This window comes from Pelophylax lessonae (assembly GCF_965119305.1).
Source record: "Pelophylax lessonae genome assembly, chromosome: 7".
NCBI lineage: Eukaryota > Metazoa > Chordata > Amphibia > Anura > Ranidae > Pelophylax > Pelophylax lessonae.
In genome coordinates, this window is record NC_138774.1 from 57,459,222 (window position 1) to 57,484,588 (window position 25,367).

The 25,367-nt window shown below is 46.1% G+C and overlaps 1 protein-coding gene across 1 annotated transcript; it reads left to right on the forward strand.

Moving 5' to 3' along the window:
- Positions 1-1,343: 1,343 nt before the first annotated feature.
- Positions 1,344-24,490, forward strand: NFKBIL1 (NFKB inhibitor like 1). The gene is made up of 5 exons (XM_082264530.1): positions 1,344-1,441; positions 3,596-3,871; positions 6,113-6,225; positions 12,297-12,432; positions 23,741-24,490. The coding sequence occupies exons 2-5, from the start codon at positions 3,601-3,603 to the stop codon at positions 24,373-24,375; spliced, it is 1,155 nt and encodes a 384-aa protein (XP_082120656.1). The 5' UTR covers positions 1,344-1,441; positions 3,596-3,600; the 3' UTR covers positions 24,376-24,490.
- The last annotated feature ends 877 nt before the right edge of the window (positions 24,491-25,367 follow it).

Genomic DNA, 25,367 nt, shown 5'->3' on the forward strand with positions numbered 1-25,367 from the left:
TGTAGATGTCCCTTTTACACAAGCCGGTTATCAGCTCTCCTCTCCTCTCCTCATGCTGTCAGTGTGAGAAGGAATTGCCAATAACCGTCTTCTGTTTACATCGTGATCAGCTGTGATTGGACACAGATGATCACGTGGTAAAGAGCCACTGATTGGTTAAAGCTTGTAGGAGGAGTTTTCATTCTGACTGTCCTATAAGACTTTAATACCCCTGACCCCTCTGTCTTGACCAGGCTGATTGGCCCTGTGCTAATCGCATGCACTCTCCCAAGAAAAAAAAAAGCTCTCTAGCAATACACCCCAAACTGAACTGAGCATGTGCAGCTTGTCCTCTACCCTCTGTACTATCCGGAGATGGATTGGGGACAGTGGAAGAAGGTGAGGATCAGAGTAGACCGGATCAAACAGCCTTTTTACACAATGCAGAGGAATAAACCCTTAGGTTCCACAGTGAGTATAACAAGCATGTTTTACTGCATATACCGACTGATTTTACTTTTGTGGCTTTAGTAACACTCTAAGAATTGGTAAGCTGCAATATAATAAATGTTTTCTTTTGGGTTAACACTGCTTTAAGCTGGCTAAACCTGGATTGAAATTCGGTCAGTTCAGAAAGGACCGGCCATATTTCGATCAAGTTGGTTGTACATAAGTTGATCTACTGATTGAATTCCATAAAACAATTCTGTTGGGTTTTTCCCAATCGATCAGTGCTGTCGGCTATAGGTGGCAGCACTGATCAGTGTATTCTGATGGTGGGGAAGTCTCCCTGCTGTTAGAATACAATGACACGGAAGGAGTGATTTCTCCAGCCACATTAAGTGGGTGGATGGGGGAATTGGGTCACTTTTTCCCCATTCAACCTGTTTGTTGAAAAAAAAAAAAAAACAAGTCCCTCATCCCTTTACAGTCTATTACATTTTGTATCACTTGACCATTTAGATTGTAAGCTCTTATGATCAGGGCCCTCCTAACCCTCTTGTATTGAAAAAGGACAAGCTTGTGTGTGTTTGGATCCTATTCTGAACTGACTTGAGATATCCCGCCACTGTGCAGAGCCAATGGTAAGCAGCCAAGGCATTCCCCACCCCACAGCTACACATACCTACATGTACAGTGACCGCTTCCTGGCGGGAACACTCAGGGGGGTTCAAATAAGGATCTGAATAAGCCTAGGCTCATACCTGGTCTTAAATAATATAGAGACTACTAGTACTGCCTCCCTTTATTTTGTGAAAAGCTGTCGCTCCTGTTAAATCCTGCATATTAATAATAATGACGTGGGGGATGGGGAGATTAGAAGTTCACAGAAGGCTGATAACATTGTTTTTTTCTTCTAGTTCAACTCACAAAAAGCCTAAAAAAGAAAACTAATTCAGCCACCACATCTAAGGACCGATAAGCTTCAATCACATGATCGGACCTTAGCGGCCTGAATAAGGTTTGTATGCAGATCTTCTTTTTTTTTTTTTTTTTTTTTTACATAGGGTAGGTAACATGGGTAGCGGGTGGGAGAGGGGACATTTTTAAGAATTGTTTTGGTTATGCAGGAATCCTGCCTTAAGGTAAAAATATAGTCCAGGAAAAAAAGCTGGTGCTTACACTTTATATTTTCAAACCTAAGTGGTCCTATGTGCTAGTCTACTCCCCCCCCCCCCCCACCCAGATAAATACCTATTATTTGATTTATACAGCAGAACTAACAATTGATGCAGTCCTCATGGAGCTTACAATCTAAGATTTTCATTAACCACTTTACCTCTGGCCACTGTGCCTCTACTGCGGCACAGTGGCTCGTTATCGTCCAGCGGCATAGACCTATGTCGCTGGACTCCTCCCCCTGTAGGCGGCGCTCCCGATGTTTTCATTCACAGCGGGAGTCGGGCCAGGGGAGGAGCAGGTGGATCTCCTAAGTGACAGGGAGTGACAGATCGGAGTGTTCAGCATAGCTGAACCTGCGATCTGTCCCTGTGTCACTCAGTCACCTCCCCCCCCACACGTTAGTAAGCACCAGGCATACATTAACCCCTCCCTCTCCAATAAAATTAACCCCTTCCCTGCCAGTGTCATTTTTACAGTAACATATTTATAGCACTGATTACTGCAGTAATGTCACTGGTACCCCCAAAAATGTCAGTCAAGGGTCCGATCTGTCCGCCGCAATGTCGCAGTCCCGCAGAAAAAATCGCAGATCGCCGCCATTACTCGTTAAAAAAAAAAAACACCAAAAATGACAGAAATCTTTCCCTTAGTTAGTAAACGCAATAACTTTTGCGCAAACCAATCAAAATACACTTATTGTGATATTTTTTTACCAAACATAGGTAGCAGAAAACAAATTGGCCAAAAATTTAAAAAAAATTCGATTTTTACATATATTTTCGGAGGAATTTCATATAAAAAAATGTTAAAAATATTGTTATTTTTTCAAAATAAACGCTATTTTTTTGTTTATAGCGCAAAAAGTAAAAATTGCACAGGTGATCAAATACCACCAAAAGAAAGCTCTGTTTGTGGGAAAAAAAGAACGTAAATTGTCAGTTAAAGTCGCACAGCGCCGAATCGCAAAAAGTGGCCTGGACGTAAGACTGCAAAATCCTCCAGTGGTAAAGTGGCTAAAGTGGTTGTAAAAGGCAGAACATTTTTTACCTTAATGCATTCCCTGCTTTAGGGTAAAATATATTTCAGTATTTGTGTCATCTCCTTGCCCCACTTATACTTGCCCGAGTCCAGCAGCTCCTGCTGCTGTCAATCAAAGGAGGGAGTGGGGCCAAGCTGGGCTGTGTGTGCCTATGGATGCACTCAGCCCAGCTTGGGAGGTGTTCTGTTGGGTTGAGACCAGTCAAGTTCATCCACCCCAATCTCGCTCATCCATGTCTTTATGGACCTTGCTTTGTGCACTGGTCCAAATCATTTGATGAAGGGGGGGATTATGGTGTGGGGTTGTTTTTTAGGGGTTGGGCTTGGCCCCTTAGTTCCAGTGGAGGAAACTCTTAAGGATTCAGCATACCAAGACATTTTGACAATTTCATGCTCCCAACTTTTTGGGAACAGTTTGGGGATGGCCCCCTACTGTTCCAACATGACTGCACACCAGTGGACAAAGCAAGGTCCATAAAGACATGGATGAGCGAGTTTGGGGTGGAGGAACTTGACTGGCCTGCACAGAGTCCTGACCTCAACCCGATAGAACATTTTTGGAATGAATTAAAGCGGAGACTGCGAGCCAGGCCTTTTCATCCAACATCAGTGTCTGACCTCACAAATGCGCTTCTGGAAGAAAGGTCAAACATTCCCATAGACACTCCTAAACCTTGTGGACAGCCTTCCCAGAAGAGTTGAAGCTGTTATAGCTGCAAAGGGTGGGCCAACTCAATATTGAACCCTACGGACTAAGACTGGGATGCTATTGAAGTTGAAGTGCGTGTTAAGGTAGGCATCCCAATACTTTTGGTAATATAGTGTATATGTCGCATTTCCCAGGATGCTTTGGGTTCCATATAGCAGCTGAAAGAGGGTGAATTTGGCATCAGGGCCAGGCTTCCTGATTTGGCTCCTAAGTTATATACTCATTTTCTGGTTATTTCCTCTGTAGGTCTCATGTCTTTCCGCCGGGAACTGCGAGCACTGCGCTACATTCAGAAGGGAGATGTTCTGCGACTCAAGTCTTATATTCGCCGTCACCGCCATCTGCAGCTCGACCAGTCTTTGCCAGGAGGACAGAGCCTATTTCACACTGCCTGCTTAATGCCTGATAATGCCTGCGCTCTTCTACTGCTCCGTAAAGGAGCGGACCCCCTGCAGTGTGACGCTGTGGGAAATAATGCCCTACATGTGGCGGCCCAGGAGATGGAGAAGGGAAAATGGAGCGGTAAGAAGAGGTCACAGTTAAATCCATCCTAATTGGATGCTGTTATGTTGCCAAAGTCTTAGCTCAGTTAACAGGCCGCTTGCATCTAATGGATTTCTCTGCTGGTCACAATGATTAAAATAGGTAAATGGCCTGGGAAATCTTTTTTTGTAAAAACTTTTTGCACACAGTCACATGGCTGCAATTCTGCTGCACATAGTTACACTGGGTTATTGGTGGGTGTGTAACTCGGGCTGCCCTGCATCATTGCAGGAAGTGATGTGCGTTACCAAGGCAATTGAGACAATGACCGCGCATGAGCGCATAACTCTTCATGCACAGCACTTGGATGCTTTTTTGAGGTGCACACCTGCTTTAATTGTTTAGTTGCCTTGGTAATGCATATCATTTTTCAGCAGTGACATGATCCACAGCGTTACAATCTGCAGGGGAATTTCAGCACAGATTCCAGCTTGGGAATTAGGCACCTTAACCACTTAAAGACCAGGTCTTTTTCTGACAATAGTTTACAAGTAAAAATCTGTATTTTTTCCTAGAAAAATACTTACAACCTTCAAACATTCTATATTTACTTTAGCAAAGACCCTAGAGAATAAAATGGCTGTCAATGTAATATTTTATGTCCCGCGGTATTTGCGCAGCGGTCTTTCAAATGCAATTTTTTTGGGGGAAATTGAATTAAAAACTAAAGAGTAAAGTTAGTCAAATTTTTTGTATAATGTGAAAGATGATATCACACTGAGTAAATAGATACCTAACATGTCATGCTTTAAAATTGCGCACGCTCGTGGAATGGCGACAAACTACGGTACTTAAAAATCTCCATAGGCGAAAATTTTAAATTTTCAGAGGAGGTTTTGCACTAGAATTATTGCTCTCTAACGATTGCGGTGATATCTCACATGTGTGATCTGAACACTGTTTACATTTGCGGGCGCTACTTACGTATGCGTTTTCTTTAGCGAGCGAGCACGGAGGGATGGGGCGCTTTACAAATGATTTTTTTTATGTTAATCTATAATTTTTTTTTTTTTACATTGTTCCTTTAAAAAAAAAAACATTCCGATCATTTTTATTATTGCTGTCACAAGGAATGTAAGCATCCCTTGTGACAGTAATAGGCAGTGACAGGTACTCTTTATAGAGGGATCTGGGGGTCTAAAAGACCACAAACCCCTCCACTGCACTTCAACTTCAACTTTAACAATATTAACATAAAGCATATCAGTGTCCATCAGTTCAGCCCCATCAGTGCCACCTCACCAGTGCTAATCAGTGCTTCCTAATCAGGGGCCACCAGTGTAGCTTATCAGTGCAGTGCCATCAGTGCAGCTTAAGAGTACCGTCTCATTAGTGGCCATCATTGCAGCATATGAGTGCTGCCTTATCAGTGCAGTGTCATTAATGCCCATCAGTGCAGTTTATCTGTACCTATCATTGCCGTCTTATCAGTGGAGCATATTAGTGCAGCCCCATTAGTGCAGCTTATCAGTGCAGCCTAATCAATGTCTATCAATGCAACCTTATCAATGCCCATCAGTGCTTATCAGTGCCCATCGGTGCAGCCTATCATTGCCTATCGGTGCAGCCTCATCAGTGCCTATCAATGCAGCTGGGAGAAATTGGGAGGATCTGGCGGCTGGATCACACAGAGCGGGGATCTCCCTCTGAGACAGCCGTACGCTGTCAAACAAAGTCCTGCCTCCTTGACCCGCATTGGACCAGTGTGTTGTCTATCATAGTAGCTGGTCCAGGAGGTGGGAATTTGTTTGACAGCGACCGGCTATTCGTATACAAGCTGTGTCTCAGCTCCCCGCTCTGTGTGATCCAGTCACCAGATCCTCCTGACAGTTTCCTGGCTGATCGCTTCTGGTAGGAAGCCCCCCCCCTCCGGCCGCTCTGATGGCTGTACTGCTTCTGCCAGAAGCGATCAGCTAAGAAGATCAGCCCAGTCCACCTCTGTTCCACACTCGCCCTTCTTTAATTTCCACTCGCTAAATGTGAGCAGGTGAGTGGAAATTTTGAGGGCTGGCAGTCATGTGACTTCTGATAAATATTTTAGTGGCAGTTTTCATCAATTTCAAATAAGAGATTAAAAAAAACAATGATCAAGTTACAAATATAGGGCCTTTGTTATGTGTTGCCTTTCCATCTGCTTTAATTGTTTGCTTCCTGCCACCCTGCTACTTGCTTTTATTGTTCTAATTCTGACCTTATTATTTCCCCATCATCTCTCCTCAGTGTACACAGACCTGTGTGTTCCAATTCTGAAACGCTGTCCGCAGGCAATTGACGTTCCAAACAAGCAGGGGACAACGCCACGTCAAATCCTCCGCCTGGCTGAAGACCTCATGGTAACCCATTTTCTTTGGCAGTGATACACAATTGTATGTGAGGGGTTGTAACAAATGAAAAACATCAATTACAGAGTGCGCTAAAAGATTATGGAACACAAATATTCACAAAAATGGGGATTGCTGATGTCCAGCTAAACACAAAGTCTATATTCTAAATGATGAGACTGTGCAAAAGTCTTGAAAATCCAAAGAATATAGTGAGGTTGGGGAGTGATGAAGGATAAGGGTAACCTCTTCCCAAACGGTGATCCAGACAGTGCTCAAATGTACACGTGATGCACCCAGTGTTAAGAAGGGACTCTTACCAGATGATGGAGAGATGCAAACATATAGTGTATAACCCTGGAGTCCGTTAGGTCAGCTTGTAGGAGAGAATTCACAATAGGAATAAAGCGACCATCTGCTTCCAAAGTGTGGGGATCTAGAGGCTTCCACTCAAGGGGATATCGCCACCAAGAACATACCCAAGGAAGAGAAGGGGACTATAGTGCATTACCTCACTTTATTGAACCAATAAGAAAGAGTAACACTTACATTTTCAGGAGAAAAAACAGCATATGTAAATTATGGATCGAGGACCTCTGCAGTAGTCCGGGATCATAGGCAACACGGCTAGCTCCCCCCGATGCGTTTCCACTAACAAGTCGGCTTCTGGGACTGGAGCTGCTCCAGTCCCAGAAGCCGACTTGTTAGTGGAAACGCGTCGGGGGGAGCTAGCCGTGTTGCCTATGATCCCGGACTACTGCAGAGGTCCTCGATCCATAATTTACATATGCTGTTTTTTCTCCTGAAAATGTAAGTGTTACTCTTTCTTATTGGTTCAATAAAGTGAGGTAATGCACTATAGTCCCCTTCTCTTCCTTGGGTATGTTCTTGGTGGCGATATCCCCTTGAGTGGAAGCCTCTAGATCCCCACACTTTGGAAGCAGATGGTCGCTTTATTCCTATTGTGAATTCTCTCCTACAAGCTGACCTAACGGACTCCAGGGTTATACACTATATGTTTGCATCTCTCCATCATCTGGTAAGAGTCCCTTCTTAACACTGGGTGCATCACGTGTACATTTGAGCACTGTCTGGATCACCGTTTGGGAAGAGGTTACCCTTATCCTTCATCACTCCCCAACCTCACTATATTCTTTGGATTTTCAAGACTTTTGCACAGTCTCATCATTTAGAATATAGACTTTGTGTTTAGCTGGACATCAGCAATCACCATTTTTGTGAATATTTGTGTTCCATAATCTTTTAGCGCACTCTGTAATTGATGTTTTTCATTTGTTACAACCCCTCACATATTTATATTTTTTCAGTGCTGCTTTTTTCCACTTCTTTTTCTCATTAAAGGTTCGTGCACCTATTTCTCTTTTCACCATTGATGATACACAATTGTAGTTTGGTCCAAAGAAGAATCAGTTGTTAAAGAGTATCTCAACTTTTTTTAAAGAAAAAAACAATCCCTTCTGGGTTATTAAAGTGATATTAAATCTTCCAGTTTTTTAAAATAACAAACATGTTATACTTGCCTGCTCAATGCTATGGCCCCGATCCTCCTGTTTTGGGGTCTCCCACCAGCACTCTCAGCTCCTCCACTTCTTTATGTGCCACCATAGAAAGCTGCTTTCTATGGTGGCACACATGCGGGCTCCCTTTCGGGCTCTGCTGTCTGTGTCTATTGACATACACAGTGGGACGCGGCTGTGCCCCCGCTCTCTTGTCATAATATTTGATTGACAGGAGCGGGAGCCAATGCTCCTGCTGCTATCAATTTGCCCAGCGAGGAGGGACAGACCTGGGAGTGTTGCTCCTCTTGTGCACATTGCTGGATTGAGATAGGGCTCCGGTAAGTATAAGGGCGGTGAAGGGGGATTTACTGAAACAGAATGTTTTTTACCTTAATGCATAGAATGAATTAAGGTAAACAAAAAAAAAAAAAAAAAAACCTTAAGACTTTAGAACCACTTTATTGTACATTGCAGAGATTTTAACAAAGTTTGTAGAAGATTCCTAATATTTGACTGATTGCATATGGATTCTGAATGGGAGGGTCTGGTTTATTATAATCCACTGATGCACTCCCTGTGTTGTATTTAAATGAGCCGCAGTGCCTGCATCCTTTTTAGAAGTATTTACCCTTGAGGAGTATGTTACCAAAGCATACATTTCTATTGCAGGGGATGCCTAAAATTTGACTTGTGTTTAGTGCAGACCTTTGAGAAATTCTGTGTACCAAGCACACAAGGAGAATGATATTTTTTTTGGGCATTTTGTACTACAACAGTGCTATATATATATATATATATATATATTTTTTTTTTTTTATTTGCTATATTTTTTCCCCAAGAATGTGTAGTTTTCCCTTTTTAAGAGCTTTAATGAGATTTACAACTTCCTGGCCAGCCTATACCAGGCTGATGGCTGGGCAGGGGGCTTTATTGTTCTGACTGGACGTCCTTCAGAATGGGGTGCTCGTGCTCGCCCCTGGGGGACACATGGACATACCACATCACCGATTTTGGCAAAGAGCCTACTATGTGTCCAATTACAGCTGATCACAGTGTAAACAGAAAATGCCGGTTATTGGCCTTCCTCTCCTCGCACTGACAGCACGTGAGGAGAGGAGAGCCATTAAGCGGCTTTACTCACAGGGGAGATCTTCTCTATCTGTAATGCCTGTTAGTTCCCAACCAGTGCTCATCAGTGTCCATCAATGCCTTCTGTTAGTGCCCATCAGTGCAGCCTAACAGTGCACATCAGTGAAGCAGAAAAAATATTTATAACAAAAGCTAAGAAAATCTTCTTTTTTTTTTTTCAAAATTTTCGGTCTTTTTTGTTTGTTTACCAAAAAATAAAAACCCAGTGGTGATTAAATGCCACCAAAAGAAAGCTCTATCTGTCTCAAAAAATGATAAAAATGTAGTTTGGGTACAGTGTTGCATGACTGCACAATTGTCATTGAAAATGTGGCGGTGCTGAAAGCTGAAAATTGGCCTGGACAGGAAGGGGGTGAAAGTTCCCAGTATTGAAGTGGGTAACCTTTTTTTCTTTAGATTACATTATGACTGCTGTGACTTCAAAGTAAAAATGCAAACCTGTGTATTGCAGATTCTACTACAGTAACAGTAAAACCTTGGATTGCGAGCATAATTAGTTCCGGAAATATGCTTGTAAGCCAAAGCACTCTTATATCAATGCGCATTTCCCCATAAGAAATAATGGAAACTCAGATGATTCGTTCCACAACCATTTATTCATAAATCCTTCAGTTTATAGTCCATATAAAAAGATGATAGCAATGTGATGTTGTGTAACCATAAAATGTCCACCCACAAATGGCGCCTCCACAAGGGGATTGTGGGAACAAGAAGCAAAATCCAGCAAGCGCTACAGTGTATAAAAGAAGAACGGCTCCTCTAAGTGTAGAAGTATGGTTACATTTAATGAAGGTTCAATATTTAGCAACTCACGTGGTTGATGATTAAAACATGCAGGCATCCGGGGTAAAGCTGTTCACATAGACGATCCTCCGCACCGCTGGCTCTCACCACTGTCAGTCTGCAGTCATGACCGGGAAGACTACCCTGCAGTAGAGCAATCTGAAAGTGAGGCTTGAAGTGCTCGTGAAGCGAAGCATGGAAGGGATGACGTCGATGGCGGTGAGGAGGACGGTCTATGTGGACAGTTGTACTCCGGATGCCTGAATACTTAGATGTGCCTGTTTTAATCAAGGTAAATTTAGTACGTTCATTAAATGTAACCATATTGCTACACTTAGAGGCGCCTCTCTTCTCTTTTATACTCAATTGTGACGTGATGTTACTTGTATATCAGGACATCAATTGTTTATCAAGTCAAAATTTATTACAAAATGTTGCTTGTTTTGCAAAACGATCTCAAACCAAGTTACTCTCAATCCAAAGTTTCCTGTACTTTAAAATAGTTTATTACACAGGTAGAATGTAGAATAGAGGTCAGAAATTGGTCATGTCAAGAAAGACTGGTTGTTAGAGGAGGTCCCATAAATACTCCTAGAGCGGGATAGGTATCTGGCAGCACCTTCCCAAAAAAGGTGGCACATCTGACTATAGATGAGGGCTCAGACTTCACACAATCCTCAACTCTTAAACGGAAGTTAACCACTTAAGCCCCGGAAGATTTTACCCCCTTCCTGACCAGGGCCTATTTTGCGATTCGGCACTGCGTGACTTTAACGGACAATTGCGCGGTCGCGGGATGCTGTACCTAAACAAATTTGACGTCCTTTTTTTTCCCACAAACAGAGCTTTCTTTTGGTGGTATTTGATCACCTGTGCAATTTTTTTACTTTTTGCGCTATAAACAAAAAAAGAGCGTCAATTTTGCAAAAATAACAATATTTTTCACTATTTTTTTTATATATGTAATTCCCCCCCCCAAAAAAAAAGGAAAAATCAAAATGTAACATTTTGGGTCAATTTTTTTTTTACCATATGTTTGGTAAAAAAAAAATCGCAAAAAGCGTATTTTGATTGGTTTGCGCAAAAGTTATTGCGTTTACTAACAAAGGGAAAGATTTTTGTCTTTTTTTTTTTTTTTTACGCGTAATGGCGGCAATCTGCGTTTTTTTTTTTTTTTTTTTTTTTGCGGGACTGCGACATTGCGGCGGACAGATCAGACCCTTGACTAACATTTTTGACACTTTTGGGGTTACCAGTGACATTTCTACAGTAATCAGTGCTATACATATGCACTGTTACTGTAAAATTACACTGGCAGTGAAGGGGTAACTTTTTTTTTGAGAGGGAGGGGTTATGTGTGTCCCTAGGGGCGTGATTCTAACTGTGATTGGCTGTGGCTTGAGGTGTAGGAACAGTAATCAATGGTTCTTCATAACAGAACCGTATGATCACCATTCCTACACAGAGGAGAATGACAGGCGGCTTGTTTACATTAGCCGCCTGCCTTTCTCCCTCTGCACCGACGATCGCCGAGGGGGGTCCGTGACCACGCGGGAGCTTCGCCTCCGGCGACGCGCGCTCGCTCCCTAGACCCTCACAGGCTAGCGACGTAGCCCTACGTCGCTCTGCCTGTGAGGGGCTGACCGCCAACATAAATAGTCGTGCGGCGGTCGGCAAGTGGTTAAATAAAGTGGTTGTAAAGGCTGAAGGTTTTTTTTTTTTTACCTTCAGACATTCTTTGCATGAAGGTTAAAAACCTTCAATATGCAGCCCCCCCCCCCCAATACTTACCTAAGCCTGATCTCGATCCAGCAATGTGCATGTCCCAGCTCTCTGCCTTCTCATTGGTTAAGAGACAGCAGCGGGAGTCACTAGCTCCCACTGCTGTCAATCACAGTCAGAGAGGAGGGAGCGGAGGGCAGGGTCAAGTCCTATAGACACATAGAACAGGGCTATGGGGGCATTGGTGCACCCATAGCAAGTGGCTTCATATGGGGGGACTTGGCAGGGGGGGGGGGAGCCCAGAGCGCTGATATGAAACCCAAGAAGAATTTTTTTATTTGAGCTTTTAGTATCACTTTAGGGCGAAGGGCTACAATTCACTAAACCCACCCAATCACCACTCCACTCCGAGTAAGCAAAATACACCCTGTGACAACTGCAGTCTCAGATCCCACCACTGCCACCTAAATGTGGCGTTAGCCATCTCTTAACCACCACCGTCAACGGATTGTAATGGTGACACTCTGAGATACCACTGCTGTTACAAGAACGTGATGGGGAAAGTCTGCGATCACATCGCCACCAACAGAATGTAATGGCTGCAGTCTGAGATCCCATCGCTGCCAACAGAATGTGATAAAGGCTTTGATGCTTTGAGTCACTGACCGAAGACAAGTGTGGAGATAACAATCTCTGATACTTTTGTGAAGCCAGGAGGAAACTAGCATTATCAAGCCCATTTCTTTTCTCACACAAGGTGTATTTAAATGTATATTTAAACCATAACAAATAAACAGTGATTAGCAAACTAAATGCATATCATAAACAACTGACTTTTTTTGGACCTCTGCAGAGAGACCACTGCTTAAGTTTGTGCTAGGTTTAAAATATTTTTCTCTGGATTTACAGGAGAGACAAATGATTAAAAAACAGAGCTCCCCCGAGGTGTACACTGATCGCTCATCTAAGGAGACAACAGAGTGGAGAGAGAAGCTTTTAGCTGAGAGCATGGATGAATACCAAGAGATGTATGGGCAGTATGATGGTGAGTGCAATAGAAGCGTGGCAATGTTACTGTTTAGGTTTGTGCATGATGCATTACCATCCATGTTCTATTTAAACTCAGTTTACCAGAAGTTGAATAGATTTCATCCAGCAGTGCACATTGAACTCCATGGGACAGGTGCTAGCTCATTACATGTGTTCAGTACAGGCCTTAAATATGTGAAAAGCATCAAAGCCTTATGTTCATGGTGTCATCTCTTGGTCAGAATCTCAGTCCAAGAAGTAGATTGGGACCCTGGGTGATGATATCCTTCATCCTTATGGAGAGAGGGGCACTTTGGGGGTAAATAAATACTTGTAAGTGCTACACTTACTCATTGACGGGTATTGAAACATAAAAAGAAAAATAGAATATATTGCAGTTTACCAGTCCTTAGATGTGGTGGCAATTCCTACCCTCCTGTCCATAGGTGGCTATTCTCTACCCTCCACTATATCTGTGGAGGAAGCCATGGTTGTTACACAGGACTTCTGCCTTTGTTTGTTTCCATTACAATGTAGATTTATAGTACTAGTAGTTTACACAAGAAAGATAGGGTTCTTTGTTTTTTTCTTTAACCACTTGCCTACAGTGCACTTTCACCCCCTTCCTGCCCAGACTGATTTTCAGCTTTCAGCGCTCTCACACTTTGACTGAGAATTACTCAGTCATGCAACACTGTACCCATACAAAAATTGTGTCCTTTTTTTCACACAAATAGAGCTTTCTTTTGATGGTATTTGATCAATACTGGGTTTTTTATTTTTTGTGCTATAAATAAAAAAAGACTGAAAATATCGTGAAAAAACGCATTTTTCTTTGTTTCTTGCAAATTAGTAATTTTTCTTCACAAATTTTGGCCAAAATTTATACTGCTACTTATCTTTGGTAAAAATAACCCAAGTAAGTGTATATTATTTGGTCTTTGTGAAAGTTATAGAGTCCACAAGCTATGGTGCGAATCATTGAAAATTGATCACACTTGATCACACCTGAATGTACTGAAGGCCTATCTCATTTCTTGAGACACTAAAAAGTCAGGAAAGTACAAATACCCCCCAAATGACCCCTTTTTGGAAAGTAGACGTTCCAAGGTATTTAATAAGGGGCATGGTGAGTTTTTTGAAGTTGTCATTTTTTCCCACAATGCTTTGCAAAACGAAGATTTTTTTTTTTTTTTTTTACAAATTGCCGTATTAACAGGTTATTTCTCTCACACAGCATATATATACTTGCAACTACACCCCAAAACACATTCTACTCCTCCTCCTGAGTATGGCGATACCACATGTGTGAGACTTTTTCACAGCCTGGCCACATACAGAGGCCTAACATCCAAGTAGTACCGTCCGGCATTCTAGGAGCACAAATTACACATATAATTTCCTGGCAACCTATCGCACTTTTGAAGGCCCTGGAGCACCAGGACAATGGAAACCCCCATAAAATGACCCCATTTTGGAAAGCAAACAGCCCAACGTATAATTTTTGAGGCATAATGAGTCTTTTGAATATGTCATTTTTTTCCACAAGTTTTTGGAAAATGTGGAAAGAAAATGAAAACACATTTTCTCTTACGTCCTCCGACAGTCGCCGCCTCTTCATATTCGTCACATATGGGGTATTAGACTTTGCTCCGAAGGAGTAGCTAGGCAACAGAATATGTTAACAATAAAGCTTTAACATATCCCACCCTCAAGGGGTGGTCCCCTCAGTCAATACCCTCCTACTTCCTGCAACCATATCTCAGTTTTAATGTCTAGCTTGTCAGGAGTGGCTGGCTCTCTCTGTGCTGGGACTTTTTGTCCCAGACTCTTTCTTCTTTTTGATATTTTGTTTGAGTTTTCTCTCTACCTTTACTTAGCTGTTATTTTTGTCAGCATTAGTTAGTTCTTCGGACGAAGAGGATCATGCGGACTGGGTCTCGGGCTGATCCCCCTGGTCGCAGGTCGTGGGTCAGTGGCTTCCCAGTCTGCCATCGAGCGTTCAGCCAGGTAACGCTCCTGGCACGGTGAACGACCCATCCCTGTTCGGTGCAGGGATGATTGGTGAGGTGGCTACCTCACCGGACGCTGTGCGGTTTCTGAACCGCCATTGTGTGCGTCTTGAATTGCGACTCTCCCTGCCTCATGTGCAGCGGCTTGTTCGCCTGTGCGGGTTCCCCACGCCATGTGAGGTAAGTGTATCTATGTGGGGACCTGTCTGTCTGGGGGGGGTCTCAGTCTGGGACTGTGTAACCTGCCTTTAATCACACTGCTTGTCTCCCTATATCTCGGCTGCATGCTGTGGGCTGCAAGGGGGGGGGGAGCTGTATGACACTGAGTATGTCAGGCTGGGCAGTGTGAGGAGCTGTGTGCTGTGGGGCATGTTTTTAATGGCATGTTGGGGCATATACAGCGATCGCTGCGGCGATCTAACATGTATCCATATAATGGGATAATATTGTGTGTGATTTTATGCACTGTGGAGCGGCGATTTCGGCGCCAAACGGCGCCATTTTACCGGCGCCCGCTCCGGCCGCATGGTTTACATGCACGGCGGCCATTTTCTTGTAGCCTCCATAGGCTTACATAGAGCGCCCTGGCAGCATCACTTCCTCTCTCCTGGAAGCACCGATCGAGGCAGCAGCAGCAGCGGAGTCTCCTCAGGGTTTATCCTTCTATTCCTGTGTTCCATTGCCTGTATTCAGTCTGTATATTCCCTGTGGGGGTCTCATTGTGCCTGAGTGTGGTGCGGTGGGCTGCGCTTGCCGCGCTTGCTGTAAGGGGGCAGTTAACCCTTGGTTGTCTGGCATACAGGGGCAATGGATTCTCAGGAGGGCAAGTTTCCCACAGTATTGGTGGAAAGCCAGGGGACCGCTGTTTCCCCCCCAGGGGGGGATTTGGCCACGATTGTGGCTGGCCTTGCTGCACAGGTGCAAATGCTGGTGGCTGCTCAATCTACTAAACGGCCCAGAGTTGCTCTGTCCTCTGATTCTGAGGGTGAAGGTGATGGGGCTGTTCTGGCGGGGACCCCCCTATCGGGGTCCCGCTCCTCTCTTGATCTAGTGGGGTCTGAGGTAGAGGCTGAAGTTGAGGGGGTTGATAATTCTCCCCCTGGCTCGCCTGAAGAGCTTGCAATCATGGATGAGTTGATTGCTTCCATTAAGCAGACGCTACGTTTGCAGGACGAGGTGTGTCCCCCAGCTGCCTTGGCGGCTTATGGGACGCAGAGAAAACGCAGGACGCCGCAGGTTTTTCCCTGCAATGCTGATTTTCAGCGCGCTGTTAAGGACCAATGGCGCGATTTGCGCAAGCCTTTTGCGGTACCAAGTAAATTTAAGCTGCGTTATCCTTTCTCGCCTGCCACTGATGAACGGTGGTGTGTGCCTCCGCCAGTGGATCATGCTATTGCGGTTTTGAACAAAGCCACTGCGATCCCTGCAGAGGGATCCCCTGTTTTCCGTGATGTCACGGATAGGAGACTGGAGTCTCTTGCCCGTCATACTTATTCTGTTACGGGTTCTATGCTTAAGGCTCTGTTTGCTTCTCTCATGGCGGCCCAGGCGATCGCAAGTTGGACGCAGATGCTTAGGCGCGTCCTAGTGGCCGATTCGGCCTCGGCGGCGACCCTGGATATGGTGGATCAGATCCACCAGGGTGTCATGTATCTGTGTGATGCGGACCTGGACCTGATTCCGTTGGCCGCGCGTGTGCACAGCGTGGCGGTGTTGTCTCGCCGCCTGGTTTGGTTGAAATGTTGGTCGGTGGACCAATCTTCACGTAAAACCTTAGCCAATCTGCCTTATGATGGGTCTCGCCTTTTTGGGGAGTCCCTGGATGTGTTGATTAAGGGGATTACCGGGGGTAAGAGCACTCTCTTGCCCCATTTCCCCAAGGCTAAGGGGGCTTCTGGGAAGAAGCATGCTCATTTTCGGCCCCCTCAGGGGTCCTTTCGTGCCTTTCGGCCGCACTACAAGGGCAAACCGTTCAAGGGCCAGGGCTCTCAGAAGAAACCCTGGTCTGGGAAACAGAAGTCCGGCCAATCCGGACCTGCGGCCCATAACAGTTCGGCCTGAAGGGGCGCCCTCACCCAGTTTTGGGGTGGGGGGACGCTTGCTCGGTTTTCTTCAGCCCTGGTTGGCCCGTGTGCGGGACAGATGGGTTCTGGAAATCGTTCGATCTGGTTACAAGATCGAGTTTCTCTCTCGGCCAGAGAGCAGATTTTTTCCCTCAAATCTACAACTGTCTCCAGAGCGCCTGCGGGATCTGCACCTGGCGGTGCGGGACCTGAGGGCTCAGGGAGTGGTGGTTCCGGTGCCTCATCGGGACAGATTTCGGGGGTTTTATTCCAATCTGTTCACCGTGCCCAGAAAGGAGGGCAAGGTTCGTCCTATTCTGGACTTGAAAGCTCTGAACCGCTCTGTGCGGGTTCGCAAGTTCCGCATGGAATCCCTGCGCTCGGTGGTGGCTGCCCTGGTTCCGGGGGAATTCATGGCCTCCATCGATTTGAAGGATGCGTATCTTCACATCCCCATATTCGAGGGTCATCAGAGATACCTTCGATTTGCCATTGCGGAGGATCACTACCAGTTCGTGGCGTTGCCCTTTGGGCTCGCCTCGGCTCCGCGGGTCTTCACCCAGGTGTTTGCATCGGTTCTGGCATTATTGAGAGCCCAGGGCATTTCTGTCCTGGGGTATCTGGACGACATTCTGATTCGGTCTGCGACCAGTCAGGGTCTGGAGAAGGACCTGTCTGTCACGATGCAAACTCTGCAGGAGTTCGGTTGGACGATAAATGTTCCAAAGTCGACACTGAGTCCGTCGGTTCGTCTTCCCTATCTGGGAATGATACTGGACTCGGTGCAGGCGAAGGTCTTCCTGCCGGAAGACAAACTCACTCTTCAGGAGGAAGTCAGGTCCCTCAGGGACGTTCCGAACTCGTCTCTGCGGACGTGTATGAGATGTCTGGGATTGATGGTCTCGGCTTTCGAGGCGATTCCTTTCGCGCAGTTTCACACGCGGGGTCTCCAGGCGGAGATCTTGTCCAAGTGGGACGGGCGACCTCAATCTCTGGATCTTCAGATCTCGTTGAGTCATCGCACCAGGGAAAACCTTCTGTGGTGGCTCCAGTCCCCGTTGGTGTCCGGGGGCAAGTCGTTTCGTCCGATCTCGTGGACGATAATCACCACGGATGCCAGCCTGTCGGGCTGGGGTGGTGTTCTGGGCGTTCTGTCCGCCCAGGGGACCTGGTCGGAGGGGGAGTCTTCCCTCCCGATCAACATTCTGGAATTGCGTGCGATAAGGCTCTGTCTTCATCGCTGGACGGACCGGCTGCAGGGCTGCCCGGTTCGGGTGCAGGCGGACAATGCCACGGCGGTGGCCTACATCATCCACCAAGGGGGCACCAGGAGTGCCCGAGCGGCTCGAGAAGTGGCCGACATTCTGTCTTGGGCCGAGACTCATGTCCCGGCGATAACGGCGGTTCACATTCCGGGAGTGGAGAACTGGCAGGCGGACTATCTGAGTCGCCAGACCCTGGATCAGGGGGAATGGTCTCTCCACCCGGCTGTCTTCCAGATGTTGTGCGCGAAGTGGGGTCTTCCAGATGTGGACCTGTTCGCGTCTCGCCTCAACTACAAGGTGAAGAGGTTCGTGGCAAGGACGCGCGACCCTCGGGCAGACGTGTCGGACGCGTTAGTGGCCCCGTGGCATCAGTACAGGCTGATGTACGCGTTTCCACCGATTCAGTTGCTGTCCCGGTTCCTTCGCAGGTTACACTCGGAACGCAGCACGGTGATTCTTGTGGCACCGGACTGGCCTCGCCGGTCCTGGTACGCAGACCTCGTGAATCTGGCGGTCGACGCCCCCTGGCGTCTGCCTTTTCGGGACGATCTACTGTCTCAAGGACCGATTTACCATCCTGCTTTACAGTCGCTGGCTTTGACGGCCTGGCCGTTGAGACCGAGGTCCTGAAGGAGAAGGGTCTCTCTCCAGAGGTTGTTCATACCTTGATCAACGCGAGGAAGTCTTCCTCGGGAAAGGTTTATTACCGTACTTGGAAGGCCTATTTTGCCTGGTGTGAGTCCAGGGGGTTTTCACCCAGCACGTACTCGGTTTCCCGTGTGCTGTCTTTCCTTCAGACGGGTGTCGATCAGCGTTTGGCGCTGGCTACGATAAAGGGTCAGGTGTCTGCGCTGGCCGTTCTGTTTCAACGTCCCGTGGCTTCCAACTCCTTGGTTGGCACTTTTATTCAGGGTGTGCGGCATCTGGTTCCTCCTAGGAGGGATCCTTTGCCCCCTTGGGACTTGAATCTAGTCCTGTCTGTGTTACAACGTGCTCCTTTTGAACAGATCAGGGAGATATCGTTGTCTATGTTGTCCAAAAAGGTCGCCTTTTTGGTGGCGATCACTTCGGCTCGCAGAGTGTCGGAACTGGCGGCTTTGTCCTGCAAGTCTCCGTACCTGGTTGTTCATTTGGATAAGGTGGTCTTGCGACCTAATCCTTCTTTTCTGCCGAAACGAGTTTCGGAATTCCATCTTAACGAGGATATTGTTTTGCCTTCGTTGTGCACGAAGCCTAAACATCCAAAGGAGGTGAGACTACATTCTCTGGATGTTGTTCGGGCGATTAGGGTTTACCTTAAATCGACTGAGTCTTTTCGAAAGACGGACTCCTTGTTTGTTCTTCCAGAGGGTCCTCGGAAGGGCATGGCGGCTTCCGCCTCTACCATTGCCAAATGGATCAGGCAGACCATTGAACAGGCCTATGCCTTGCAGGGGAAGGTTCCCCCTGTGCCTGTGAAGGCGCACTCTACTAGATCTCTGAGTACGTCTTGGGCCTGTCGTCATGGGGCTTCTGTAGCCCAGGTGTGTAAGGCGGCGACTTGGTCGACCGTACACACTTTCACAAAATTCTACAAAGTAGATGTTCAGGCATCGGCGGATGCTTCCTTTGGCCGCAAGGTTCTTAGTGCGGCTGTTCCCTAGGGTCCCTTGTTGGGGACTCCTGGCTGTTGGGATAAGTTTTGTATCCCCTGGTTTTTTGTCTTTTCCTGGGTTGTTGCTCCTGTTGAGCACTTATTTTTGCTGTTGCCCAGCTGGTTTCCTTCCTTTGGTAAGGTTCCTTTCTTTGATGTGGAGACTGTGTTGCCTTTCGGCGCGGATGCGTTTCCCACCCCTCATGTTTGCACTGCTTTGGGACGTCCCCATATGTGACGAATATGAAGAGGCGGCGACTGTCGGAGGACGTAAGAGAAAACGGAATTTTTGTAAAATCTTACCTGTAAAATTCCTTTCTCTGAGTCCTCCGACAGTCGCCGCCCCCGCCCCTCTTTTGGGGTTTGAATGTATACTCTACTGCTATTCCACTAAAACTGAGATATGGTTGCAGGAAGTAGGAGGGTATTGACTGAGGGGACCACCCCTTGAGGGTGGGATATGTTAAAGCTTTATTGTTAACATATTCTGTTGCCTAGCTACTCCTTCGGAGCAAAGTCTAATACCCCATATGTGACGAATATGAAGAGGCGGCGACTGTCGGAGGACTCAGAGAAAGGAATTTTACAGGTAAGATTTTACAAAAATTCCGTTTTTTTTTACACAAAGCTGTCCATTTATGCAATATTTCTAACACATAGCATGTACATAGCAAAAATTGCACCCCAAAATACATTCTGCTATTCCTCCTGAGTATGGCGATACCACATGTGTAACACTTTTTCACTGCCTGGCCACATACATAGGCCTAACATCCAAGTAGCGCTTTACACAAAGTTGTCCATTTATCCACTTTAAGACTGGGCTTATTTTTGACACTTGGTGTTTACAAGCTAAAATCATTTTTTTTGCTAGAAAACTACTTGGAAACCCCAAACATTATATTTTTTTTTTTAGCAGAGACCCTAGAGAATAAAATGGAGATCGTTGCAATATTTTTTATCACACCATATTTGCGCAGCAGTCTTCCAAATGCAATTTTTTTTTAAAAAAATTCACTTTTTTGAACTAAAAAATAAGAAAACAGTAAATGTAGCCCAATTGTTTTCCATAATGTGAAAGATAATGTTACGCCGAGTAATTAGATACCCAACATGTCATGCTTCAAAATTGCGCATGCTCACATAATGGCGCCAAACATTGGTACTTAAAAATCCCCATAGGCAACATTTTAAAAAATTCTGCAGGTTACTAGCTTAGAGTTACAGAGGAGGTCTAGGGCTCAAATTATTGATCTCGCTCGAACGATCGCGGCGATACCTCACATGTATGGTTTGAACACCGTTTACATATGTGGGCGGGACTTGCATATGCGTTTGCTTCTGCGTGCGAGCTAACGGGGACAGGGCGCTTTAATTTTTTTTTTTTCCTATTTATTTTATTTATTTTTTTATTTTTACACAGTTTAAAAAAAAAAAAATGTTTTGATCATTTTTATTCCTATTACAAGGAATGTAAACATCCCTTGTAATAGAAATAGGCATGACAGGTCCTCTTTATTGTGAGATCTGGGGTCAAAAAGACCTCACACCTCACAACTACACTAAAAAAGAAAAAAAAAAAAAATTGTTGAAAGAGGAGAAAAAAAAAAAGCGGCCCTTTAAACCGGTTGCTAGGCAACGTCTTTTGACGTAGCTCCGGTCCTCCAAGACCATAGAGTCGAGTTAGGGCCATCTTGCCCTCACTCGACTTCCTGTCTCTGAGGATACGGGACCGGATAGTTTTCCCCGCTGCCGGCGGGTCCGGTAAGCTGGGAAAACGTCTGGGACGCGGCAGGAGGGGGGGGCACCTCTTCCCCTGCACCGTAAGGGTAATTCTGCGGCGAATCCGCCACTGGGACCACCCTTATCTGAAAGCCGACCACCCGCCGTTTCAAAAAATACCGGGGTTATGGGGGCTATCTGCTGCCATAACCCCAGTATTTAGCTTTTAATGGCCGACGCATATAGTCGTTAGGCGGTCAGTAAGTGATTGCATGTATATGGCAAACAGGTGACGATGACTGATGGGGTGACAGGTGACGATGACTGATGGGGTGACAATGACTGATGGGGTGACAGGTGACAATGACTGATGGGGTGACAGGTGACAATGACTGATGGGGTGACAGGTGACGATGATTGATGAGGTGACAGGTGATGATGATTGATGAGGTGATAGGTGACGATGATTGATGGGGTGACAGATGACAATCACTGGCGGGGTGACATGTGACGATGACTGATGGGGTGTCAAGTGACGATGATTGATAGGGTGACAGATGACGATGACTGATGGGGTGACAGGTGACGATGACTGATGGGGTGACAGGTGACGGTGATTGATGGGGTGACAGGTGACGGGCGATGGTGCACGGCGGTACTGATGGCAGTCTCTGGTGACCGGTGAACTTTAGGCTATGTCCACATGTGAGCGTAGCGATCATGGGCAGAATCACTGCGATTCCGCCCGCGATCCTGAAATCATTGCAAATCGCTGGACGCCTGTGCGTTGCCCGTGATTTGCAATAGCACCCCAAACGCTGTGCGATGTTGCTGCGATTTCCGCCTGCCGAATCGCGGTAACATCGCGCAAACAACGCATGACGCCCCAAAGAAACTCTTGTACCTTTTTTGGGCGTCATGCGTTGTTTGCGCGATGTTACCGCGATTCGGCAGGCGGAAATGGCGGCAACATCGCACAGCGTTTGGGGTGCTATTGCAAATCACGGGCAACGCACAGAGATCACAAGATCACTGCATTTCCTGAAAGATTACCTGGCATTTTTGATCAAACCAGTGTACTGTAACTGCCCAAAACATCGCTTAATAACTCCTTCCTGCCTCCTGGTCCTTTAAATGGATCTAAATGCCGGGGGGCGGAGGTGGGCATTTGGATCACGTGACCGCTGTGATTGGCAGTCACAGTGGTCACATAATCGGAAAGCTCCCGATCGCAAGTATGCATCGGAAGCGTTCTGGTACCCATTCGTTACTGTGCTGGGAGCGCGCTCTCAACACAGTAAAGTGTTTACCTAGGGCCAAATATATGTAACTGATCTGCATTAAAGCCCACCCACCAAGAGGCCGTATATATGCGCCAGGTCGGTGGGAAGTGGTTAGGGGTCATTCGCACCCCATGTGCGTTGAACAGCATTGGTCAATGTAGGCTCAATGTAACAACAAGCATTCAATACATTGGGGGGAATTTATCAACATTGCAGCAGCTGTGGATGGCAACCAATTGGGTTCTATCTTCAGCTTGTTCCATTAAGCTTTGAGAATAAAAGCTGATTGGTTGCCAAGCACAGCTGCTTCAGATGCTGGCTTCTCCAGTTTTGAATAATTCTCTTAATTGTTTGCAATGTGCCCAGTTTACCCCAATGAGCAAAAATAGGACATGCTGCATTTAAATGCAGTGAAAGGCCCCTTTCACACGGGCGATCCGATCGGATCCGCCGGTCAGTTTTTCAAGCAGACCTGAATGGATGCTCCATGCATCCCTATGGGGCAGCGGGTGTCAGCGGAGACATCTCCACTGACACCCGCTGCTATCTGATCCGATCCTGTCAGTGAAATCCGGACCCTATTTTCCATCCGTCTGGAGGATCAGATGGCATCGGATGAGAGCAGACAGGCGGTCCATTCTCACCTGATCTCCCCATAGAGGACAGCGGGGATCTGACAGCGCCGTCTCTGCACACAGAGCGGAGATGGAGCTGTCATCCACCTGCTCAGCAGGGATAGGCGGATCGATCCCCCGCTGAGCAAAACAGGCTCCGTTGGGGCGGTGCACCCGTGTGAAAGGGGCCAAACACGTCACAATGTGCGTTAGGACAAAAGGTTTGTTGTTCTTGCTGTGAATAAAAGAAAAATGTAAAGCCACACAACATGGTAAAAACCTGCAAAACACAACAATGCATCTCAACACAAGTGTTTTTAGCACTCGTCAATGCATGTTAAATGTCATTCATTTCATTCATGTCATTCCAGTCTTAGGCTAGGTTCAGTACTTTGTGGGTCGGGAACACATGCACAATTCTGAGAGAAATGCACTGGCATCTGGCAGACTGTTAATGACACCCCCACACATCTGCAAATGCTTGTGTTTTCGTACATGCCAAACCGCATCCTGCCGTGCAGTTTTGAAAAAGAGTGCATCTTTCTTGCACGTAGGGCAGCCCTTTCCAATGAATGGTCTGCCCTGCATGCAACGCGCAGGAACGCGGCCATGCTTTGTCGCACCTGTAGGTGTGAACCAAAGCTTACTCTATGCAAATTACCTGCATTGCACAATTTTCAAACAGCTTCTGATACATTTGCCATTATGTAACCCATTTTTTTTTCCATTAAGATGATGACTATGTGGATTCAGTTCCCGAAACTGAAAGCTTTGAATCCTGGGCCGATCGTATCTACAGAGAGTACCATGCCAGAAATTGCCGCTATGATAATACAAGTTTAAAGACTAAAGTTGTGACTTTGCAGAACACCTCCAGGCTTGTGGAGGAGCAGAGATACCAGGAAAGAAAAGAACAAATGAAGAGAGAACTGCAGCAGGCTCAGAGTGAGAGCTATCACAGGAAATGCCAGGAGGTGTTTGGGGGAGCGGGTGCAAGCCGTGAGGCTGGCTCAAAGCATGGCACTGGCAATGTCGAGCCAACAGAAAGTCGAGACACGACTGACAATGACAATGTCCTTAACACAGATACAAGGACGGGTATTCGTATGTTAAGCTATAAGGACATCCCTTGGCCAGTTCCAGGTGGCACTGCAGAGCAGATGGCCCGGTTCATAGCAGCAGGTGCAGACTCCTCGGACATCACATCATATAAGCGCTACCTGCGGGCACAAAGAGTGACTTGGCATCCGGATCGCTTTATGCAGAGATGTGATGCTCGTCTGCTTGCAAAGGATCGGGTGCGGGTGTTGGAGACTGTTACGGCTCTGTCACAGGAATTGAACAGACTGGCAGAACTAGCAAAGTGATATATGTGGTACCACTGGTATCTATGGCTTTACTGGGCACTTTAAAGTAGAATTCCAGTAAAAAACGAGTTACAGTAGTCTTAAAACTGTCCGCTCCCCTCTCCAAACACCTATGCTGACTAACCGGTGTTAAAAGGATGTATATTCTTGCCTATTTTCAGCCTACTCTGGCCCAGTCATGTGATCTCCTGTGTCAGCCAGTGGCGGCTGCAGAGGAGAGGAGAGAGCACTTGACAATGCCTGGGAATTACAGCAGCAATGAAGTCACCCATAATAGGCTCCTGTGTCCCAGCCGTTGTTGGCGCTTCCTCCTCTCCCCTGCAGCAGCTGCTGGCTGGCACAGGGAAGCCAGATCATGTGACGACCAGAGCAGGCTGCAAAATAGGTATGTACATCTTTACTAAACAAGTTAGTCAGCATAAGTGTTAGAAGAGGGGACGGAGCATTTATAAGACTAATTAGGTTTAGGCTGGAATTTTACTTTAACGTCTTACTTTCCATATCTCCTACTTACATTTTTTAGTTGTGCTTCCGTTTCACAAGGGAAAAAAGTCCAGGCTTCTTCAAATCACAAGTGGTATAGGAAAAAAATAACCAATAAACTCATTTAACAGTTTTAGATTTTGTCTCTGCGTACTGTGGCAAGATCCAAGTTGTTACCAATCTGCACACCATGGGGGAGATTTACTAAAACTGGTGCACAGAGAATCTTCTGCAGCTGTGCATGGTAGCCAATCGGCTTTTAACTTCAGCTTGTTCAATTAAGCTGATTGGTTACGATGCACAGCTGCATCAGATTCTGTGTGGACCAGTTTTAGTAAATCTCCCCCTATTTGAACCCTACGGTGATATCTCCGTCCTCTGCATCTGCTAAAGAAAAAAATGTTACCCCATCAAAATCCTACGCATTAAGTAGTATACAGTTGAGGAAAGTCGTGGTGGACTAACAATTTTCACTAAGCTAAGCAAAATGGATGCACCGAAATGAAAAT

Coding starts and splice junctions, on each gene's coding strand:
- NFKBIL1 (XM_082264530.1), top strand. CDS start 3,601: ATGTCTTTCCGCCGGGAACTGCGAGCACTGCGCTACATTCAGAAGGGA. Junction 3,872..6,112: donor GGAGAAGGGAAAATGGAGCG/GTAAGAAGAGGT, acceptor ATCTCTCCTCAG/TGTACACAGACCTGTGTGTT. Junction 12,433..23,740: donor GATGTATGGGCAGTATGATG/GTGAGTGCAATA, acceptor TTTTCCATTAAG/ATGATGACTATGTGGATTCA.